This window comes from Pleurotus ostreatus, assembly GCF_014466165.1.
Source record: "Pleurotus ostreatus strain PC9 chromosome Unknown scaffold_9, whole genome shotgun sequence".
Lineage (NCBI taxonomy): Eukaryota > Fungi > Basidiomycota > Agaricomycetes > Agaricales > Pleurotaceae > Pleurotus > Pleurotus ostreatus.
The window spans coordinates 585,648-603,796 of record NW_023503164.1 but is presented as its reverse complement, the minus strand read 5'-3'; the positions used below and the strand labels follow the sequence as shown (position 1 = coordinate 603,796).

The following is an 18,149-nucleotide window of genomic DNA, read 5'->3' as shown; positions in this document are numbered from 1 at the left end:
CCTCAGTGATTTCAGCGACGGAAGGGTAGACTCATGATGAGATTTTTGACAAGATGGTCAAGACAATGTGCCTTGCCATGTTGTTGACAATGCTCTGCGAATGGTTTACAAGTTCACACGGTCAGAGAAAAGGTCTCACAGTCACAAAAGTGGCATTCGTGCGAAGGTAGCCAAAGACTTTCCAATTTCCGTTAACAACCACGACGACGAGTACGAGCTTCCAGGCCGAAGACAACGACGACTACGAAGGCGCCCAGATGAGAAGTAGCTCATTCTTGTGGATCAACAATGTCTGGTAACTCGAGATTCTCGTCGTTCAAAGGCTTCAAGCTCGCGGCCTCCTCCTCATCCCCTTCGCTCGTTACTTCCCTTTCAGACAACCTACCCCCGCCACCTCCACCGAAGGACAACAGCTATTCAAGTAAGAAACGAAACAAACAATCAACGAGGAGAGACGATGAGAGTGTTCCAAGCACACCTATTAGCATCAACACACAGTTTGCATCCTACTCAACTCTCATTTCTACCGGCGATACAGGGCGGAGACCCAGTACGAGCTCGAGGCAGGGCCAGGATTCCGACTACGATCTTCAAAGCAACCAACAAACATCTCGGACGGCAGGGTATCTCAATCCGTCTCCCAACCCGTACTCGCGTTCCAACGTCAGCCTAAACAACCCTTCTGCGTCCGCCGTGTCTCTGGTCTCGCAAGTGTCCACAAGCAATCAGTTCAATGGTGGTGATACTTTGAGACCTGGTGAAGCTGCACGGGGGAAAGTCAAAGCGGTAGCAAGTGCTAGCGCGTTCCTTCGCGGCATCATGGGCAAGCGCTCACCTAGTCCCAACCCAAGCGTGGCTGCAAGCAGCAGTGGAGATAACGATGGCGGGGCGTATCTGAATCCTAACGGGAACGCGCAATCAAGCTCTGCGCAAAGCGTACGCAGTCTCAAGAGCATGAAGAGCATGGGCGCGGTGAAGGGGTCCGGTGGGAAGGGTAAACTGAAGAGTCTCTTTGGGAGTGGAAGTAGTCGAAGCACGGGAAGAGACAGAAGCGGCAGTGAGGCGAGTTCCAGGACTGGCATTTATGAGAGCGACGGCGATGATGGGATATCAACTCCATGGAATTTCCAGGTGCGCCTTACCCTCTACCGAGTTTCCTTTTCGACAATTTCCCGTTAATCGTTGTTGTTCAGCATAATATCCACGTCGACGAGGGGTAAGTTCGCGTCCTCTGTCAGCCTCGGCCGGCTTAAACCTTCTCCTTAGACTGTCAGGCCTTCCGCCGTCGTGGTCTACTCAGCTGAAGGAAGCAGGTTTTAGTGACGAGGAGATTGTTATGATTATTGAACGGCGTCGACTGCAACAGCAACAAATGGGAGCCTATATATATAACAACAATACTCCTCAAGTATGTCTATCCTGGAACTCGTTTAGCCGAAATCGATGTCTGACCTGGATATCTGTCGTTGCAGCCCAAACCACCTCCGCTGACCCCGATCACGTCCTCCACAGGAACCGTTTTGATACAACCCAACCCCCGATCTACCTCTCTCCGAAATGCATCTAATGGCTCGACGAACCCCGGCCACTCAAGACTCGGCTCTGCAGTCACAAATGCCAGCACTGCGTCATTGAGTAATTCAATAGCATCGTCGAGGTACGTTTCCTGTATTTCTACCAAGGAACGTGGTACGACTAAGGTATCAGATCTCGTGGAACATCTGATGATCAAAACTCTGCTATACACCCATACACATACAATTATCCGATGCCCCCTCTCCCACCTCCGTTAAACCATAATGCTCAAAATAGCCGACCTTCATCCCCTCCTTTATCTTTGCCCGACCTACCCCCTCCTCAACCGCTGCATATCAGTTCATCAACACAGCCTTCCCCTTCATCACCGTATCCTCCGCCTTCCTCGCAATTGCCACCAACTCCGTCATCGCATCCACCGCACAATGAACAACCACTGTACCCAGCGCCAACAACACCACCTCGACGTCCAGCTCCCAACCTATATGTTATGAATGGCATCGGATCGCCAGGGTCGCCACCTCCTGCATATATGCCTCCAATCAATGGGACAGGTTATGGATATAGCAAAGACGAAAAGGAGAAAGAGCAAGATCGGTCCGCCGGCGTCACTAGGTCAAGATCTCAAAGGGATACCATCATGCAAAGGAAACCTAGTGATATATCCTCGACGATCTCTGGTTATTCTGCTGACAGAGATGCTTTGGGCTCAGCATCAGACGCCTCTCCTCAGTTACAGAGTGCTCGCGGGGAAGATGACCTTTTCGACGCGAACGGTGTTTCTCTTTCTTCGGATATCAGTGTTACGCCAACTTCTCGCGCGAAACGACGCTCCAAACGGTTTTCACGGACAATGCCCCCAAGACTATCTCTCACCCTCAAGGACGACGGTGGCGGCGACGATTTGAGTTTGTGGAGTGAGGCTGTCTTCTCAGCTATACCTAGTACGGCCGATGAGGAAGAGTTCGGGAAGAAGGCGATGATTGGTTCTCGATATGCTCCTAGTGCTAGTGGGAGCGATAAGGATAGCTGCCGGTTCGATTCGTCAACTGTATCCGCCAAGTATTCCGGTACGCGATCGATGCGCAGCGGGAGTAACGCCAGTACGTATAGCGATGATAAGGTCGAGGAAGGATACCGAAGGATAAGCCATTGGGAACGCGAACAGGATAGGATTCTCCGCGAACTACCCAGTCCTACACCTCCACTATTAGCCGCTAGAAAAACATCATCCATGGTTCCTGTGCCTCGTGCCGCCACTTCCGCTCCCTCGCCCACTTCATCTAAGCCATCACCGATTCCTTCAGGATCGCCGGGTAGTTTCTTATCTCCAGGTGATCCTACACGATCGGTCTTGTTCGACGAAATCATGTCTGTCGTCAATCCTTCGTCACGAGGCCCCAAGTCGGCAGGTGAAGAGCCCGCTCTTAGTGAAACTACTTCCCCAACGCTCCCTACAAGCCCCGAGAACGCTCGTCAAAACGCCATCAAATTCCAGGTCAACATGTTTGGGGCAGATTCGAGTGACAACGGCACGAAGACGGAAAATTCGAGCCGACTCTCGAACCTGCTTGAGGCAGAAGACGAGGATGCGAGCAGTAATCGACTTAGCACACTCACGGTGGGAGATGACTCTTATGATGACAGAAGGGATGCGAACAGGGATTCCAGCATGTCGACAATATCTTCGGCAACGGTCACCAATGCCACAATCGTCCGCTCGGCATCGTATGCAACGAGGGCCATCGCAAATGTGGCAGTGATTGCACCTCGGACAGACTCACCGGCCTCTTCGTCCGACTCTGCCCGATCTACGTCCCCTGCGCCAGCCGAGGGAAATGGTCTGCCGCTCGTCAATGGTGCAGGCAAGCGAGGCGAGCTTACACTTGCACCCGCTGCGTTGGTTAGTGGCCCTGTCCATTCCCCAACGTATCTAAGCCCAGTGAGCCCGTCTGCTGTTGATGCATATGGTGGGCTTGCTCCTAGCCCACCTGAATCGTCTGGGGTGCAGTCGCATCTCGACCCACCTCCACCTCCTGCTGCTGAACGAGATACGCTCCAGATCGCAGCTTCGGATGTTAAGCAGTATCCTGCATCCCCGCAGAGTTCTCATTTCGGTAGTGAAGAGAGCTCCTGGTCTGGAACAGGCTCGTCTAGTTCAATTTCTCGGGAGCAACCAACGCCGATATCAGAGATAGAGAGCGAGCCAACTATACTAGCCCACCACAAATCGTACTCGGATAAACTTCTGCCGCTGACGGACCCTATGAAGGAGGTGATTGGCTTTGGACCAGCGTCCCTCCACTCGACGAAGGGCGCGACTGGTTTATCGCGGACGCTTACGACTTCATCCATATCACCTCTATCCCCTTACCAGAGGTATCGCGGTTGGCAACATGAAGTGGTGAAGCCTCTAGAGGAGTTCATCGACGAGGCCGTTGATCCACGGGATTACTACCTAGACCTACAAGAAATTGCGGAGGGAGAAAGTGGATCCGTCTTTTCTGCTCGGCTCGCTTCATCCGATAAGATACATAAGTTGAAGCTCCCTCCTCTGACGAAGGCGCGTGATGCGGAAGAGCGAGGATCAAACAAGCCGACACTCGTTGCGATAAAGAATATTCCCATCCTACCTTCTGGATCACCCAAACTGGTGGACCTGCGGCGCGAGTTGAAACTCATGAAGGGGCTTTGGAATTCCAATATTCTGGGCATGGACGCAGTATATGTTGATCTTGTTGAAGATTCCCTATGGATTCGAATGGAGCTCATGGAGAGGAGCCTGGCTGACGTCGTCGCGTTAGTCCCTGAAGGCTTGGTGCTGCTCGACAGGATGATAGCGAGATTTGCGAACGACGTGAGAGACTTGCTCTAATTCCTTGCACCTTTGTCTGACGTCTCATAGATTCTCTTGGCACTCGACTATCTGCGAAAACATAGGATTGCTCACCGAGACGTCCGCTCGGATAATCTACTCCTCAACAGTCATGGTATCCTCAAACTCGGTAGGTGACAGGCTACTGACCTTCACGACCATATACTCATTCGAAACCATTTCAGCTGATTTCACGCATGCTATCCAAGTTCCATCTGAAGGTTCCGAATGCTCCGACGTTGTTGGCGTAGTCTATTGGCAGGTATGTTGCTCAACGCAAGTAAATACCCAATGCTTACCTCGCTCTCTCCAGGCACCTGAGATGCGGTCGTACGTATACTTTTCATATTTATATGACTCATGCTGAATACATCTACAGGGGACCATATGACCCGCTCAAAGTCGATATTTGGTCGCTCGGTGCTACCGTTTGGGAAATGGCCCAGGCTGAGCCGCCCTTCTCAGCCAATCACCAGCTCGCCTCCCGTTGGCCGCCCCTAACGAACCCGAACAATTTCTCTCCCAGTTTTCACGACTTTTTACGCCTGTGCTCGGAACCAGCTGCAACCAGGCCTGACGCTGGTGATTTGATGAAGGTAGGTTGCTACGTTTTGCGTCGCTACAACGATGATGCTTAGCATATGTTCAAATAGAAATCTTTCCTTCAAAACGTTTGTGGGCGGCCGGTCATTCAGCAACTACTTTCACGATGCACACAAATTGAGACCGACATGCAAGCAGTAGAAGACGAGCCCTAAGGACATCACGACATCCAATACCCTTCGCATTTTACTTATATACAGCTATCATATTTGAAAGTCATTTCGGCTATTTATTCCCCCAGCATTCACACATCTATCTTCCCTGCTACGCTTTCTACTGCATCTTTCAGGCTTCTTGCTGCATCGACAACCAAGTCGTGCTCATCTTCTGCACATTCTGCGATGAACGTTATCGTTTCTGGTACAAAACCTACAATTGCATATGGTCAATGTATTAGAATATCTCAAGGGTTTATGGTGGATATTACCTAAGAGCTTTCCGCCGTCGTTGCGCCATAAGAGCTCGGAACATTGCAAGGCAAAGATCCGCACTTTAGCCGCGTCAGACCTTGTGTGCATCAAGATGTCGATATTGAGAGTTTTCAGCAAAGTATCGTCCGTTATCGAATCTCCAAGCGCTACCAGGCATTCAGGTAAACATGCCTTCGCAATAGCATTTTCAAGTTCAACGCAGATCGATATTTGGCCGACCAAAGGCTTCGCCATCTGCCGAAGCTTATCGTCGCGCCAGAACACTCCGTCGTCCAACATGAAGGCCTTCGTTAAGGTCTTAATGAGACAAATCCAATAGTCAACATCGGTCGCGGAATGTGCAGCGAAATCTTGCAGGGAGGCTAACACTGGGGGCAAGAGGAAGCTCATGTATGGCGTCATCAGGCTCTGAGATTATGTCCTTTGATCAGGGCTAATGAACGCGAAGAGAATGAAGCTGCTTGCCTTGAAATAGTCGAGAAGTGCAACATAGGTATGCAGGAAGGTTATTCTTCTTGATATGTCGCCTGTTTGGATGAAGAAAGCTGATTAAGTTCCCTCGCGCAGGCTACCGAAACACACAACTAACCCGGGTCGTCTGTGAACCCCCAGTCATACAGTTTCCTGAAGAGAGGGCGGAAAGCGGCATCGTTCAGCTTGATAACGAGTTCCAGGAACGCTGTGACGATACTAGTCTCTGCCTAAAGAATGGGGTTAAATGGCCACAGGAGGTAGTAGGGGGAGACGAACCACATTTGCTTCTGAGGAGCCGTTCTTAACAGACTCGAATGCCCCCATGAAGAGCTTAAACAACAATTTTAGGTGCTCGGTCACTGATATTTTATCAGCAGCGTGTAAAGCCCGTTTTACGAGGTCAAAAAAGGCGACCAGGGACGCCTCCGGCCACTGACAAACCATAAACAACCCAATGTAAAGTAGGATATATAGATAGCGTACCTGCTTCTGGGAGTCTGTCTTTGTGGTCCAGAACTGGATTAAAGAAGCCAATAAGGATTTGGATGGTACGCGCTTCGCCAATGATTTCATGAAGCCTGTCATCGAGTTACCCCGGTCCGACGTGTTCGATAGACCAACATAGAGGTCAAATACTTGAACTAGTTCGTTGGGACTCCAAAAAGTAGGAATGACAAAGAGAAGACTACGGAGCGCATCAAGCGAGTGTTGCAGGATGCCTAGGCATAGAATAAGATGGGGGATATTGGTAGTCGTTATCGTACTTACCTTCACTTTTTGACAGAGATATAATCTCGGCAACGAGTTCGCGGAAGAAAGGAATGATACGAGGGCCGACTTTAGGACTAGAAGAGAATGAGGTACGCAATTATCGAGTGATACCGCAGGCTTACATCAGGGGCGACAGCGCGGATATTGCACCTTCCGCTAGAGTCCTTGTGCGTATCGCAAGGATTATGAGTGGTAAAAGTGATACAAGGGCTGGCTCCTCCCCAGGACATGACGACGACGCAATAATTTTGATGGCACTGAAGCAAGAGAGTCCAAGAGGGGAGGTCCGCATATTGTCGTGTAGGATCGACTTTATGTGGTTGAGGATCTGAACACAGGTCGCTGATGCTTCCTGTCGAACACCCTCCGACACTCGGTCCAAGCGATCGGTTAATAGTTGCAGAGCACCATTTTGAATCTAAGAAGAGTGTTCAGAACCAGTAATGTGAACATTAAGTAACGCAATTAATTACCTTGAGATCGGCTGAATCAAGCATCACTAACACTGAAGACACGAAGTCCACAGCTGGTATGACTGCTAATATCTGATTCAAGCTATCTCGGGCTGCTTTCCTGATATCTTCAAGGGCGTCGTCCTGTACGGTGGCGATAGAGATGAGGAGATATACAAGTTCTGCGACGAGCAGCTTGCTCGTTGAAGCTATTGGCTGCGAGGACGTCAGAGCCTGCCCAACGAAGGAAATTAAGGCTTGCGCCCGAGACGCTAACGTCTTCAAATCAACGTCACTACAGTCGCATATTAACTATCGTTAATTCCGAAGGAACGAAGGCGAACTTTACCTGGCTTCCGCTAACAAGGCAGGGGCAGCATTCAATGGGTCTACACAGTACTTGAGCAAGCGCTGACTCTCCTTGAGAACCTCGACGAGGGTCTAAAAACATCATGAGTGCTTAGCGGGTGATGATCGAAACTACCCACGTACGGATACTTGGAGAGTTGAAGGATAGTGTCGCAATATGGAGTTGGGTAGGGCGAACGGGCCTTCGTCGCTTTGTGCTCGCGCCGATCGAGATGCAGATTTTGCGACCAAAAGTATGCAGACAGGGGGGAGGAAGGCATCGGCGCTGAGGACGTCAATCAAGTGAAGGAAGAAACTACGAGAAAAGTTAGTTCCGATCCACTAGACATACAGATCTCCGGAATGCTGACTTTGTTCGGCGATGGCGGGGAATGTGGTTTGAGGCATCCGAGAATACTTGCAGAAAATCGCGGGCGCTTATGTACAGATTGATCCCACCGTTGTGTATCTTTGTGAGGGAGGATACCATCACAGGGACAATGCTATCGATTGTCTAAAGGTAGTAGAAGTCACGGTAAGGAGACAAACACGACGGGTCAATAACTGACGACACCCACCTTTTTTACCACGCGGAAACTGTAGGCATCGTCGCGATGGAAAACATTGGATCCCATGAACGTAAACACTGGCATGACGTTATGCAGGACAGCTTCGGGTGCAAGACGGGTCAGGTTCGCTATGAGTAACAATGCCTGATGGAAGGTTTGGGGATTCCTTGCCACTGCAAACAAAGTTAGGTCGAGTCATACTCTCAGGGCAACGCGAAAGTGAAAGAATCGCGCACCTCTGACAACCTCCACCAACACATCTAATCGGATGGAACTCGAGACAGTGTTGGGTGCCTCCTGTAAACGCGATACGAGTTAGCAGCCAGTCAGGAGGTAGGAAGCATCTCTACAAACCACAACTTTGTCGGCAACGTTTTCGATAGTCGACATCAACAACTGCTGAACATAGCTCAAATCGTTCTGTACAGATGGCACAAGTTGCAGAACTTTGTTCAGTGCTTCCAGAAGGCGGGAGATCAAGTCAATTGACGCAGGCAGGTCCTTCGCACCGAGGATTTCGACGAATAGGCTGAACGCGGATAGCGAGTCCTGGGTCGGTCTACAGAGGCGACGTGCATCAATTCAGTACGGTTTAAAGAGGAGATGCCTAATACATACTCTGAAACCTTTGGGCGTTTGCTAGGCGGAGGCGCGACGCTTTGAGAAGGCGACAGAAGTTTGTAAAGGAGTTGCGTCAACAAGGCAACACTAAGGTCTAGTTTCATAAAGAGCTGTCTAACGATGGCGCGCTATAGACGGGCGTCAGACTGTGAGTTAAAATACTCTACGCAATCGTGACTCGCCGTTGACTGGGTGGCCGCCCCTACTTCAAGCAGTACTTCACACGTAGTGACTTGATGCTGGAGATTGAGGCCAGAGAACAAACCATGTTCAAGGGACTCGGACAGAGCAGTGCGAGCGGAAGGTATAGCATCTACCCAGTTCATTCAACATATTTTTGATTCCTTTGAGCGAGTCCGACTTACTCTCTGAGAAACTTTGACGAAGCAGAGCCAAAAACACCGGCCAAAGGGAGCCGCTGGGCTCGTTCAATTCGGGGACAGCGGACGCATCCACTGAAGCCACGACAAGCTTGACAAATTCTGCTTCCCTGGACCCGAAAGACGATTGGAGCGTCTCGACATTGCTCCCTTCGATCGCCTTGATGAAGGAGAGGAGCATCTGCCACTTCGCTTTGTCCGATACGCTTTCAATAGATTTAAGTACGGTGATTTTAGCAGAGATAGACGGGAGAGACGAAACATGGGAGAGGAGGAAGCACAGGATGCGGCGTCGGTACCTACGAAAGCATGCCAAAGATCAGCATCTGGAACAATGCGGAGGGAGGCCGCTTACTCGACGTGCTTCTTCTTCGAGGAGGAGCCTAGGTGAGCCTGATGAAATGCACCCAAGTATCCGCCATCGTGGACAAGATGTTCGGGTTCAGACGCCAGCGCCTCGATATATTTCTTGAAGTCGTCCTGGTCAAGAAACTGGAGCTTCTCTGCACGAACGAGTCAGCACCTCAGCAACATCTTCAATTAATCACGGCACACTCACGAGTGTCCTTCCCATATATCCAGTCCAGGGCATAGACGGTGGAGAAGGTCCGTTGCGCAGAGGACCGCAGGGCGAATATGCAGTCCACCCCAGCCTGCCTTATGTGTATACTCGAACTCTGTATAGCGAGCAAGAGAGCTGGCAAGATTGTCTGGAAATCGATGGACTGGGAGGGGCTCTGTTGCTGATTGTGGGCTTCGAGGAACGCAGCAGCGTGCCGCAACGATGCGATCCGCAGTTGATCTGCCATATCAGAGCCCTGGTGGACGTCATTGTCGGCAGAGGAGGATATCGGTTCATCCGAAGTCCAGACACTCGCAAGGAAGGCTAGCGAATCCTCACCAAGATTCGTGAAGAGCAAGGATAACACGTGGACTGCAAATACTACAGGGATGTAGAGATTGGCGAGTTGGTAGAGTTTCCTAACGTGTTGGACGTAGCGAACGCCTCGACTGTCCGAGCCGGTCTGCTGTTTGGGATCAAACACCAGTGTGAGTGATACTATATACCGGAGAAGGGGCAGGCACTTACTGCGGTAGCGGGGGAGGCTACTTCAAACCAATTGAGCGCAATGTCAGCGGGTCGATGTGCGGTAGCCAGTAGCGCCAATATGGAAAGTTGGAGCAACCGAAGTGTATTCTGGCTGCTCGGTTTCGCCACGATGGCTCGTCCGATAGCTTCGTCAGTTATCGCCTACGCGTTCATTATTCGATGGTAGTTAATTAGCAATCCGTCCTCTGCGCGTATCCCATAGCAAAACAACCAAACGCACCTCTTCGGGGGCATCCAGGCCATACCACACGTTCTCCATGGGGCCATGAGCACTCAGGCCCATGGCGCTGAGGACCTCTGTGGCTGCATCCAGCTGATGCTCGCCCGACAACCTTGCCAACAGCTCCCGCGCGATAAAATGGGCGAACACCCGCGCGTGGGTGTTGGCGCTGCGTATGTGATCGCAAAAAGTCTCGATGTGCTCGCTGAAGCGGTTGGACATCATGATGTTATCTGTCGAATGGCCAATTGGGAGTAAGATATCGGGGAGAGCAAGGGAACAAGAGTGGTGGGGGATAGTGGTGACGAACAACAGCGTACCTGCTATCTTGCCAGCCAGAGCAAGATTCATAGCCGCCATCTTCGAGACATGGTCATCGCGTCCCTCAGTGCTCTCCTTCTCCTTCTCTTTCTCGGCCCTCCACACATCGACACACCCACCCAGCCAATCGCACTCGCTAATTCTCCCTCCCTTACTCCCTTTACTTCCCACCCCCGCCGCCGCCTTCGCATCCGCATCAACAATCTCCCACACCCCCTCCGCCGTATTCTGCCGCGCCTTCGAGTACATCACAAACGGGAACACCACCCCGCGGAAAACCCGCTCCGCCACCCCCGCGTCGTCCGCAGCGACGCACACGTGGTGCGCGGCGAAGGCGAGATGCATTTTGATTAGAGCGCGTCTGGATTTGGGCTTATGCACGGGTTTAGAGGAGGGAGAGGGAGAGGGGTCGGCGCAGAGCGCGGTGCTGAGGTAGGCGAGGTACGTGTGGAGGTTTGCGAGGATGATTGGCGTCATGATACCAGGCTCCGCGTAGACGGCTGCCACGACCTCGCTCTCGTCGTCCACGATCCGCCGTAGCAGCGCTTCGCAGATCGCTCTCTAAATGGAACATTAGCATCAGCCTCATTCCCTCATTCCCTCGTCGTCGTCCGGACGTAACCATAAACACAAAACATGAAAATAAACACAAATCACGAACATAAACACAAAACATGAACGTGAACGTGAAAGTAAAACATAGACGTGAACATACCTTCTCCGTCCCTGCCGCAGAAGACCCCTCTTCGTCTCCGGAAGACGACGCAACGATGGCCAGGAGTCGTTTTACAGCGTTCAGACGCACAATTAGATCGAAGCTCGTCGCCGCCACTATCAGATCGGCCGCCTCTGCCCCCTCCGTCAACTCCGCCTCCTTCAAGTCGAGCCCTAGTGACAACGAGAGAACCAATTCCTCGACAGCCTTCCCCCCCTGGTCTTCATCACTGCGGATAGCGGAAAGCCTGCGCGCTGACTCGAGCACGACGCCCGGGTGGCGCTGATGCAGCGCGGCGAGCAGCTTGCGCAGTTTCTTCTGGCGGATGCGGGCGTCGTCGTCGGTTAGGGACGCAGATGGGGACGTCATATTTTCGATGACGGCGCGGCACAGGACGTTGAGCGTGCTTGGGGGCGTGTGCGCGGATGTGCTGAGGAGCTCCAGCACGGCGAGCGCGCGCTGGTCTTGGTCGTCGGTGCCGTCGGTGACGGCGACGCTGACACCCAAGCACAAGGATCAGGAGACAGGTTTATGATACGTTGAGATGGAGGGAGGCGTACGCACCGCTGGCAGAGCCCTGGTACGAGCGGATTGAAGAACTTTTCCGAGCCTACGATGGAGAGCGCTCCGTCCACATCTTGGAGCAGGTTCGCGTTCCTGGGTACCCCGTATGAGACTTGCTTGAAACCAAGCATGAGGTATGTGTCTACACGTACGGTATTTTGAGCAGGCCCTTCGTCACCGAGCGGGGGAAGGTTGCCCCCTCCTCCAACTCCTGTGGCTCGCAGACCGAGATGAGGGCTTTGAGGTACTGGCTGGGCGTGACGAGCGCCGCGCGCTTCGTCATCGCGACTACGATCGCGTTCACGGCGTCTGGGGACAGGCGGCATTTCTGGCTGAGCGCAACGAGGAGGATGTAGCTCGCTAACTGTGAAGGACGTAAGCAAAGGAGAAGAAAGGAGGACATATGACGCGCACCGTCTCGTCCTTGCCCGCCGAAGGGGACTTCAGAGGATCGACGCACGCGGGGAGGATGTACGCAACCGTCCCCTCGTCGACCCCCTCGCTTCTCATTAGAAAATCGTGCAGCGTGGCAGCGTGGAATGCAGTCAGCGCGCGGTAGTGATGCCCCTCTCTCATCGCGTTCGGCAGCAACCCTGCAACGACTCGCGCTGCAGGCGAGTTTTTGAGCATCTCCGTGACGAGGGATGCCCGCTGCAGGTTCGTCGCGGCGGCCTTGTGCGCGCGCAGGAAACTCCACGGCGACGACGGGGGGATGTGCAGGATCGTGAGCATCTTGGTGAAGTGCGGCGACTCGTGGTAGGGGAGGAAGAGCGTGAGGATGGCGTCGACGTTGAATTCGTGGATTCTAGGTGTAAATGATTCGTAGGCGCATGCGAGATAATGAGATACAGGGAGTCAGTCAGACGTACCTAAATCTCCGAACGAGCCACTCCAAGACCTTCCCAGTAGGAGATTCCAGAACATACGGGCCCAACAAGTGGAGGAATCCAGTTATCGCTTCATCCAGCTTCGCGTTCTCTGCTTTTGTTTGCAGCGTCCGATCGGTTGACTTCGCAGCCTCTGATAGTAAAGGAGCCTCGAATCGTTGAAACTCTGGGTTCAACTGCGTTAGTTGCAAGAAAGCATTGACGGCTAAGGCGTGGATAGTTTCGAGGTCGTATTGGTCGGCTTGTCGTCCAGTGAATAGATACGATTCTGTGGATTTGCGACGGGATTTTTCATTTAGAAGGTTGGCATTTAGTGACGCAGATTGGGCAAGCTGCGCTGCCAGACTTGAAGGCATCTTCCTCGTCTTACAAGACCGTACCAGAGATAAACTGAAGCTACAGACGATACTATTAGTTACAATTAGTCGAAAAAAATCTAATGCGCGTGATCGTGGTAATATATTCACCAAATCAGGCATTATCATTATTGCCACTTGCGGCCCAAAGGCGTCTTGCATCGTCTATCTGCACGAATTCTAGCTTCCTCCCTTTACCACATTCTCAAAGGTTCACCCGTGGTCACTATGAACTCTTATTGCGGATTCCTCAATCATGTAAGCACCCAATACAGCACATACTCCTGCCTGTGGCTCCAGATGCGGGTGTTGCACGGGCGGGTATTGGACGCACCTCCCGCTCTCCACGTCCACGTCTCCCCCTTTTGATCGCAAATCAATCCCGAGTCGGCGAATGGACGACCTCGGGCCTCAGGCTTCTGGAGCTTTGCACTCCATCGGCTCAGCATTTTCTTACGGTTCGTTCGGGTCGTGGCGGGCATTTGTCCAATTCATAGTCAATCAATGATGGGGTTAACGTTGACGGTAGGATTCGATGGTGACGCATGATGTGTATAAGATGTTGCTCGAGTGCGCCGGACTGTTACCTCGTGAGTCCTTTGAACACCAATACTCGCTGTGGCAAATACGCTCAGGTGTGGGGTCATGGTAGTAGAGGGGACCATATTAAACAAGCCCTTATATCATAAGGACGTCCTCATTTCCTGGCTGTCTGACGATCTGTCTTTTCGTTCTCTATCAGGTTTACACTTGCCCTCGTTTCGATCTTGTTCAGGGTTTCATTTTTGAACTCAGTATTTAATGTGAGTGCATTAGAGGATGAATGGTAGGGGGTAAAGGGTAGTTGTCTCGAGGTAAGTCGAATGCTACACAAAGCGGGATGGAGGGAAGCTTAAAGCTCGGGGTGACATGCTCGGAATACATTGGGCATCAATCAATTAGAGAGAAGGGAGGAGACTTCACGTCGTGCCAAGCATGCATTGCGTAGCCCAGAAAGTCAGTGGCACCGGAATGTCCATGAGACATGAGAAGTACTCATCTCACGGAAGGCAAAGAGGCTCCAGGAGCTAGGACAAGTCCCCCAATTATTGACGGTAAGATGAAATACGAGTTAACTGGAGGCGTATCTCACTGACTATCGAAATCTTCATATACATAGCGATACTCTTGAGTCGAAGCCCAGCCATCCGCCGTCATGTCTGACCCAGCCCACCAAGACAAGGAGGCCGTCAATAGGCCCAGTGCCGTCACCCATGCGTCTTCGATCCATTCAGCCCATGACCCCTGCCCTTGAGAGGCGCGTCGGGCGCAAGCTCGACTTATATGTGCTTCGGGTCGTCGTCATGATATACTGTGCTTCTTGGTAACCTGCAGAATATCTATAGCCTTCTGATATTGGTGGACCGTACGAACACCGGGAATGCCCGCATCGTAGGCCTCCAAGAGGACCTTAGGATGACCGACACTCAGTACTCGATAGCGCTGACCATGACATATGTCCTGTGTTCTTCTCACTGGCTTCCTTGTCCAGTGCCTTTTCCGGCATCCTCGCCTTTGGTGTCATCAAGATAAAAGAATCCCCCACGCAAGCACGACCCGGGTGGGCATGAGTGTTTATCCTCGAAGGACGTCCTATTCGGCATTGCCTCCTTTTTCCTCCTCCCAAGGCGACTTGCTTCTTCACGCCCGATGAACGGGACTACGTTGTCCGTGAATTCCAGGAAGAGACCGCCACAGATGACGAAGCATTCAGCTGGCGTGAGGTCCGTCGGGCATTCGTCCTGCCAAAGGTGACCATGCTAACAGTTATCTTCTTTTTCCTTGGTGCGTCTTCGCGATGGGTCTGTTCGCTGCCGGAAATTTAGGCTATCTCGCTCGGCAGAAGTACCTTAAGGCAGAGGTGCGTCGGACGTCGCCGCGGGCGGGGGAGAAGAAGGGACTAGACGACCAGTCAGCGTGGTTTGAGTATTTATTGTGAGACCCTTTGTGCAATCTATGTTCCCACTTAACTCTGCAACATTCATGTTACGCTATTGTACGCGCACCTAGAAGCGTGGAAGATAGCCTGGGTACGTTCATAACAAGTCAAGTGAACTTCCAAACTGCGTCCAAGAAGCGGGTTGTCAAGTGTTCCATCGCTGTAAGCTTACATGTAGTTGACCGACGCGAGGCTCAGGAAGCGCGAGGAAACCGCTTCCCGAGCTTATGCACGGCACGTGCATATTATGCTATATTATGGCAGCCACAACCCTGAGAGGGAACTCAATGTCGTCGCCCAACAACCTCCCACCTCTGGCTGCTGATGGTGTCTTTGCCGTTTCTGCCTCTTCTATCATCGATGCACCACGAGAAAAAGTGTGGGGGATTCTAACGGATTTCCCCTCTTACAAAGAATGGTGCGTGGCTTCAGTTCTGAATTCCTACGAAGACTCACTGGCGATACCAGGAATCCTTTCGTGTGCGCCTCTAGTTTTTTTATTGCATTCTGGCGTTCATGACCTTCTTTGAAGTCGCGACTCGGTGCTAGTCGACGAGTCAGAGGAGATTCTCCCTGACCAAACGCTCGCGGAGGGAAAATATATGCTGATAGCGCCCGTCCATCTACCCCCAACCATGGGCAAACCTGGCATGTTTCAGAAGCAATCTGCGTTCGTGAAGGTTGTCACCGTGGATCCCGAAAACTGCTGCCTTAAATGGATATCCATCGTCGGGTACCCGTTTCTTCTGCGTGCCGAACGCTGGCAGTCTCTCTCGGTAGGAGACGACGGGAAGACGAAATACGAAACTATCGAAGTTTTCAGCGGCGTGCTGGCATATGTAGTGAAACTCTTTACGCAGGCCAACTTGAAGCTGGGCTTTGAGGCGATGGCTCAAGAGTTGAAGCGGAGGGCAGAGGCAGCAGCGTAAGCACAGCGTCACTGATGATCCCCTTTGACGATGACTGTGACATAGGTACGCTTGACTCAAATACACTTCAATTGTACGTTCGACGCGTGTCAGGATACCGCAAAATCCGACGTGAACGAGGAACGAGTTATTTCCATCACTTCCGTAAATAATACCCATCTTTGATACGACCACATGCCACTCTACGGACTGTTTCCCACTGGCTAGGCCAATCATATTGCCCGCTGCATCGAACCGACTAAATTGAATAACCCGTCCGTGTTATCAGAATATGATCCTTTGATCCCTTGTCGGCAGAACGTCAGCGCTCTATGCACGAAACAATGGCGGGAAAGGAAGTGCGATTAGGGTGGCATCGCCCCGAAAGTCGTCCGCTCACGTTCCCCCGTGGCTGTCACGTTTGGCGTCTTCATCTCCGAAGACGCGGACCTCGAGCTTCCACGGCCTGGATTCGCCTCACAGGTGCATGATCTTCCTTCCTTCTCTTAGATCCAATTGGCATCTCATAATTCAGTATACGCTGATCGTGTCCCCCCTCGGATGTTGGGGGGCACACATAATTTATCATTCCAGGCCGGTCAAGAACTGTCAACGTCCGATGTTAGAAGAACATAATTTCGTCTCACATTCTTCTTTAACAGCCGAAGACCCAGGGGGGTGCCTTGCCGTAGACCGCTATAGACCTTGAAGCATGATGCCCATCAAAGCTTCTGGCTGAAAGTCAGTTCTTCTGCCATAGGTTCGACCCCTTGTCCCTGTTGCACGTTGGTACCATTGAAAACTATAAAGCCTCGCCTAGCGAGAAGCGAGACGGCCAGACCCCATCGCCTTCGACTAATTTACAGTGACCATGGGATCCTTTACTCGCTTGCTTGTGCTTGCTGCTCTTGCCTTTACTGCCTCCGCTTCAGTTGGTGAGTGAATGATATCATCGGCATACGCGAAGTGATTGCAGAACTATCTTCGCAGTGCCCAGGGCTGTATGTGATAACCCGGTGGTACGTCCGCAATACGTTCATTTTCAGAAGGTGTTGACGTGGATTTCTAGGTAGAAACTGAATCGGTGGACGTGGGGGATGGCAAATTCTTGACCATCACAACTACCTCCTGTCCCGGCGCCCGAATTGAAGAGAGGACCGACGACAAGAGGATCTGCGGTGCTCTCTGTAAGCATTTGCATGTCGTATCTTGTATACAATATAACTTGCGTATCTAGGTAACAACTCTTGTAGTAACGCTGCGGGTCCCCTGCCACCTATTGTTGAAGACTGCGCAATGCTTCAGAACGCCATCAGAGTGCGCATCCCGTACAAGCCCCTGAAGCCCCTCAACTAATTTAGAATCAGATTCTCCCTGGCTCGCAGCAGGGATTCCCTCCTTCATTCGGTCTTCAGCCTGGCGAGAGCAAGGTAACGTGCCATCTCGCACTTCTCTGGTTCTTCGTTTGCTTACAATTGCTTTTCTCGATTACCTAGAGCTTAACCTTCAATACATGCACTTTCTCTACCATTAACAACGGTCCTTCCTCCGTCACCCAGTGCTGGGTTGACATGGTGAGCGAATAATTTATCTACCTTATCCCCAACTTAATATTGAAAATGTAGGGCAACGCGGCCACGAGGGCTGGCTCGGCTTGTTACCCTCCCGTTATGCCCCTTCATTCGGTGGGCCTCTGCACCGCTCCTGACGGATCTTGGGCTGTTACGTGAGCGACGCAGACACTTTTCATTTACCTTTCCGTTGCTGACGCCCTTCCTAGGACCTCGCACACCCCTAACACATAAATGTTTGAGTGTTAGGCTTTCAACATTCGCGGAGGTTGATAGGTACATGGTATTTACGCTTACGTGGCTTCTCCTAGTTGTTCTGTCGTATGTACGCTTTGAACACTGATAGGTATATTTTGGTTGGAGTGATATGGATGCATATTGCTACTTATGACTCGTCAGTCTATTCCAGGGAGGCACGACAGCGATAGGCTTCGGGCGGATGCAAAAAGCCACAAGTA

General features: G+C 51.8%; 5 protein-coding genes across 5 annotated transcripts; 3 read left to right on the top strand and 2 right to left on the bottom strand.

Moving 5' to 3' along the window:
• Positions 1-288: 288 nt before the first annotated feature.
• Positions 289-5,169, top strand: PC9H_011391 (uncharacterized protein; the record flags this gene model as incomplete). Its single annotated transcript, XM_036780876.1, has 10 exons — positions 289-1,131; positions 1,194-1,216; positions 1,267-1,408; positions 1,473-1,657; positions 1,708-4,393; positions 4,442-4,541; positions 4,597-4,673; positions 4,725-4,741; positions 4,791-5,007; positions 5,065-5,169. The coding sequence occupies 10 exons, from the start codon at positions 289-291 to the stop codon at positions 5,167-5,169; spliced, it is 4,395 nt and encodes a 1,464-aa protein (XP_036626731.1).
• An 89-nt stretch (positions 5,170-5,258) lies between these two features.
• UTP10_2 (snoRNA-binding rRNA-processing protein utp10) lies at positions 5,259-5,835 on the bottom strand (the record flags this gene model as incomplete). Its single annotated transcript, XM_036780875.1, has 2 exons — positions 5,259-5,383; positions 5,442-5,835. The coding sequence occupies 2 exons, from the start codon at positions 5,833-5,835 to the stop codon at positions 5,259-5,261; spliced, it is 519 nt and encodes a 172-aa protein (XP_036626730.1).
• A 194-nt stretch (positions 5,836-6,029) lies between these two features.
• UTP10_1 (snoRNA-binding rRNA-processing protein utp10) lies at positions 6,030-13,234 on the bottom strand (the record flags this gene model as incomplete). The annotated part of the gene is made up of 24 exons (XM_036780874.1): positions 6,030-6,146; positions 6,196-6,351; positions 6,403-6,638; positions 6,688-6,764; positions 6,813-7,108; positions 7,164-7,437; positions 7,492-7,583; positions 7,635-7,806; positions 7,862-8,004; positions 8,069-8,232; positions 8,296-8,356; positions 8,414-8,618; positions 8,678-8,808; positions 8,887-8,993; positions 9,046-9,359; positions 9,416-9,563; positions 9,620-10,088; positions 10,151-10,312; positions 10,392-11,273; positions 11,428-11,923; positions 11,992-12,084; positions 12,144-12,355; positions 12,406-12,796; positions 12,861-13,234. The coding sequence occupies 24 exons, from the start codon at positions 13,232-13,234 to the stop codon at positions 6,030-6,032; spliced, it is 5,772 nt and encodes a 1,923-aa protein (XP_036626729.1).
• Positions 13,235-15,499: 2,265 nt separating this feature from the next.
• On the top strand, positions 15,500-16,141 carry PC9H_011388 (uncharacterized protein; the record flags this gene model as incomplete). The annotated part of the gene is made up of 2 exons (XM_036780873.1): positions 15,500-15,630; positions 15,745-16,141. 2 exons carry the CDS (start codon positions 15,500-15,502, stop codon positions 16,139-16,141), a joined length of 528 nt encoding a protein of 175 aa, XP_036626728.1.
• An 850-nt stretch (positions 16,142-16,991) lies between these two features.
• PC9H_011387 (uncharacterized protein) lies at positions 16,992-17,925 on the top strand (the record flags this gene model as incomplete). Its single annotated transcript, XM_036780872.1, has 8 exons — positions 16,992-17,055; positions 17,111-17,139; positions 17,190-17,307; positions 17,358-17,437; positions 17,488-17,550; positions 17,617-17,694; positions 17,746-17,846; positions 17,901-17,925. 8 exons carry the CDS (start codon positions 16,992-16,994, stop codon positions 17,923-17,925), a joined length of 558 nt encoding a protein of 185 aa, XP_036626727.1.
• Positions 17,926-18,149: the final 224 nt, after the last annotated feature.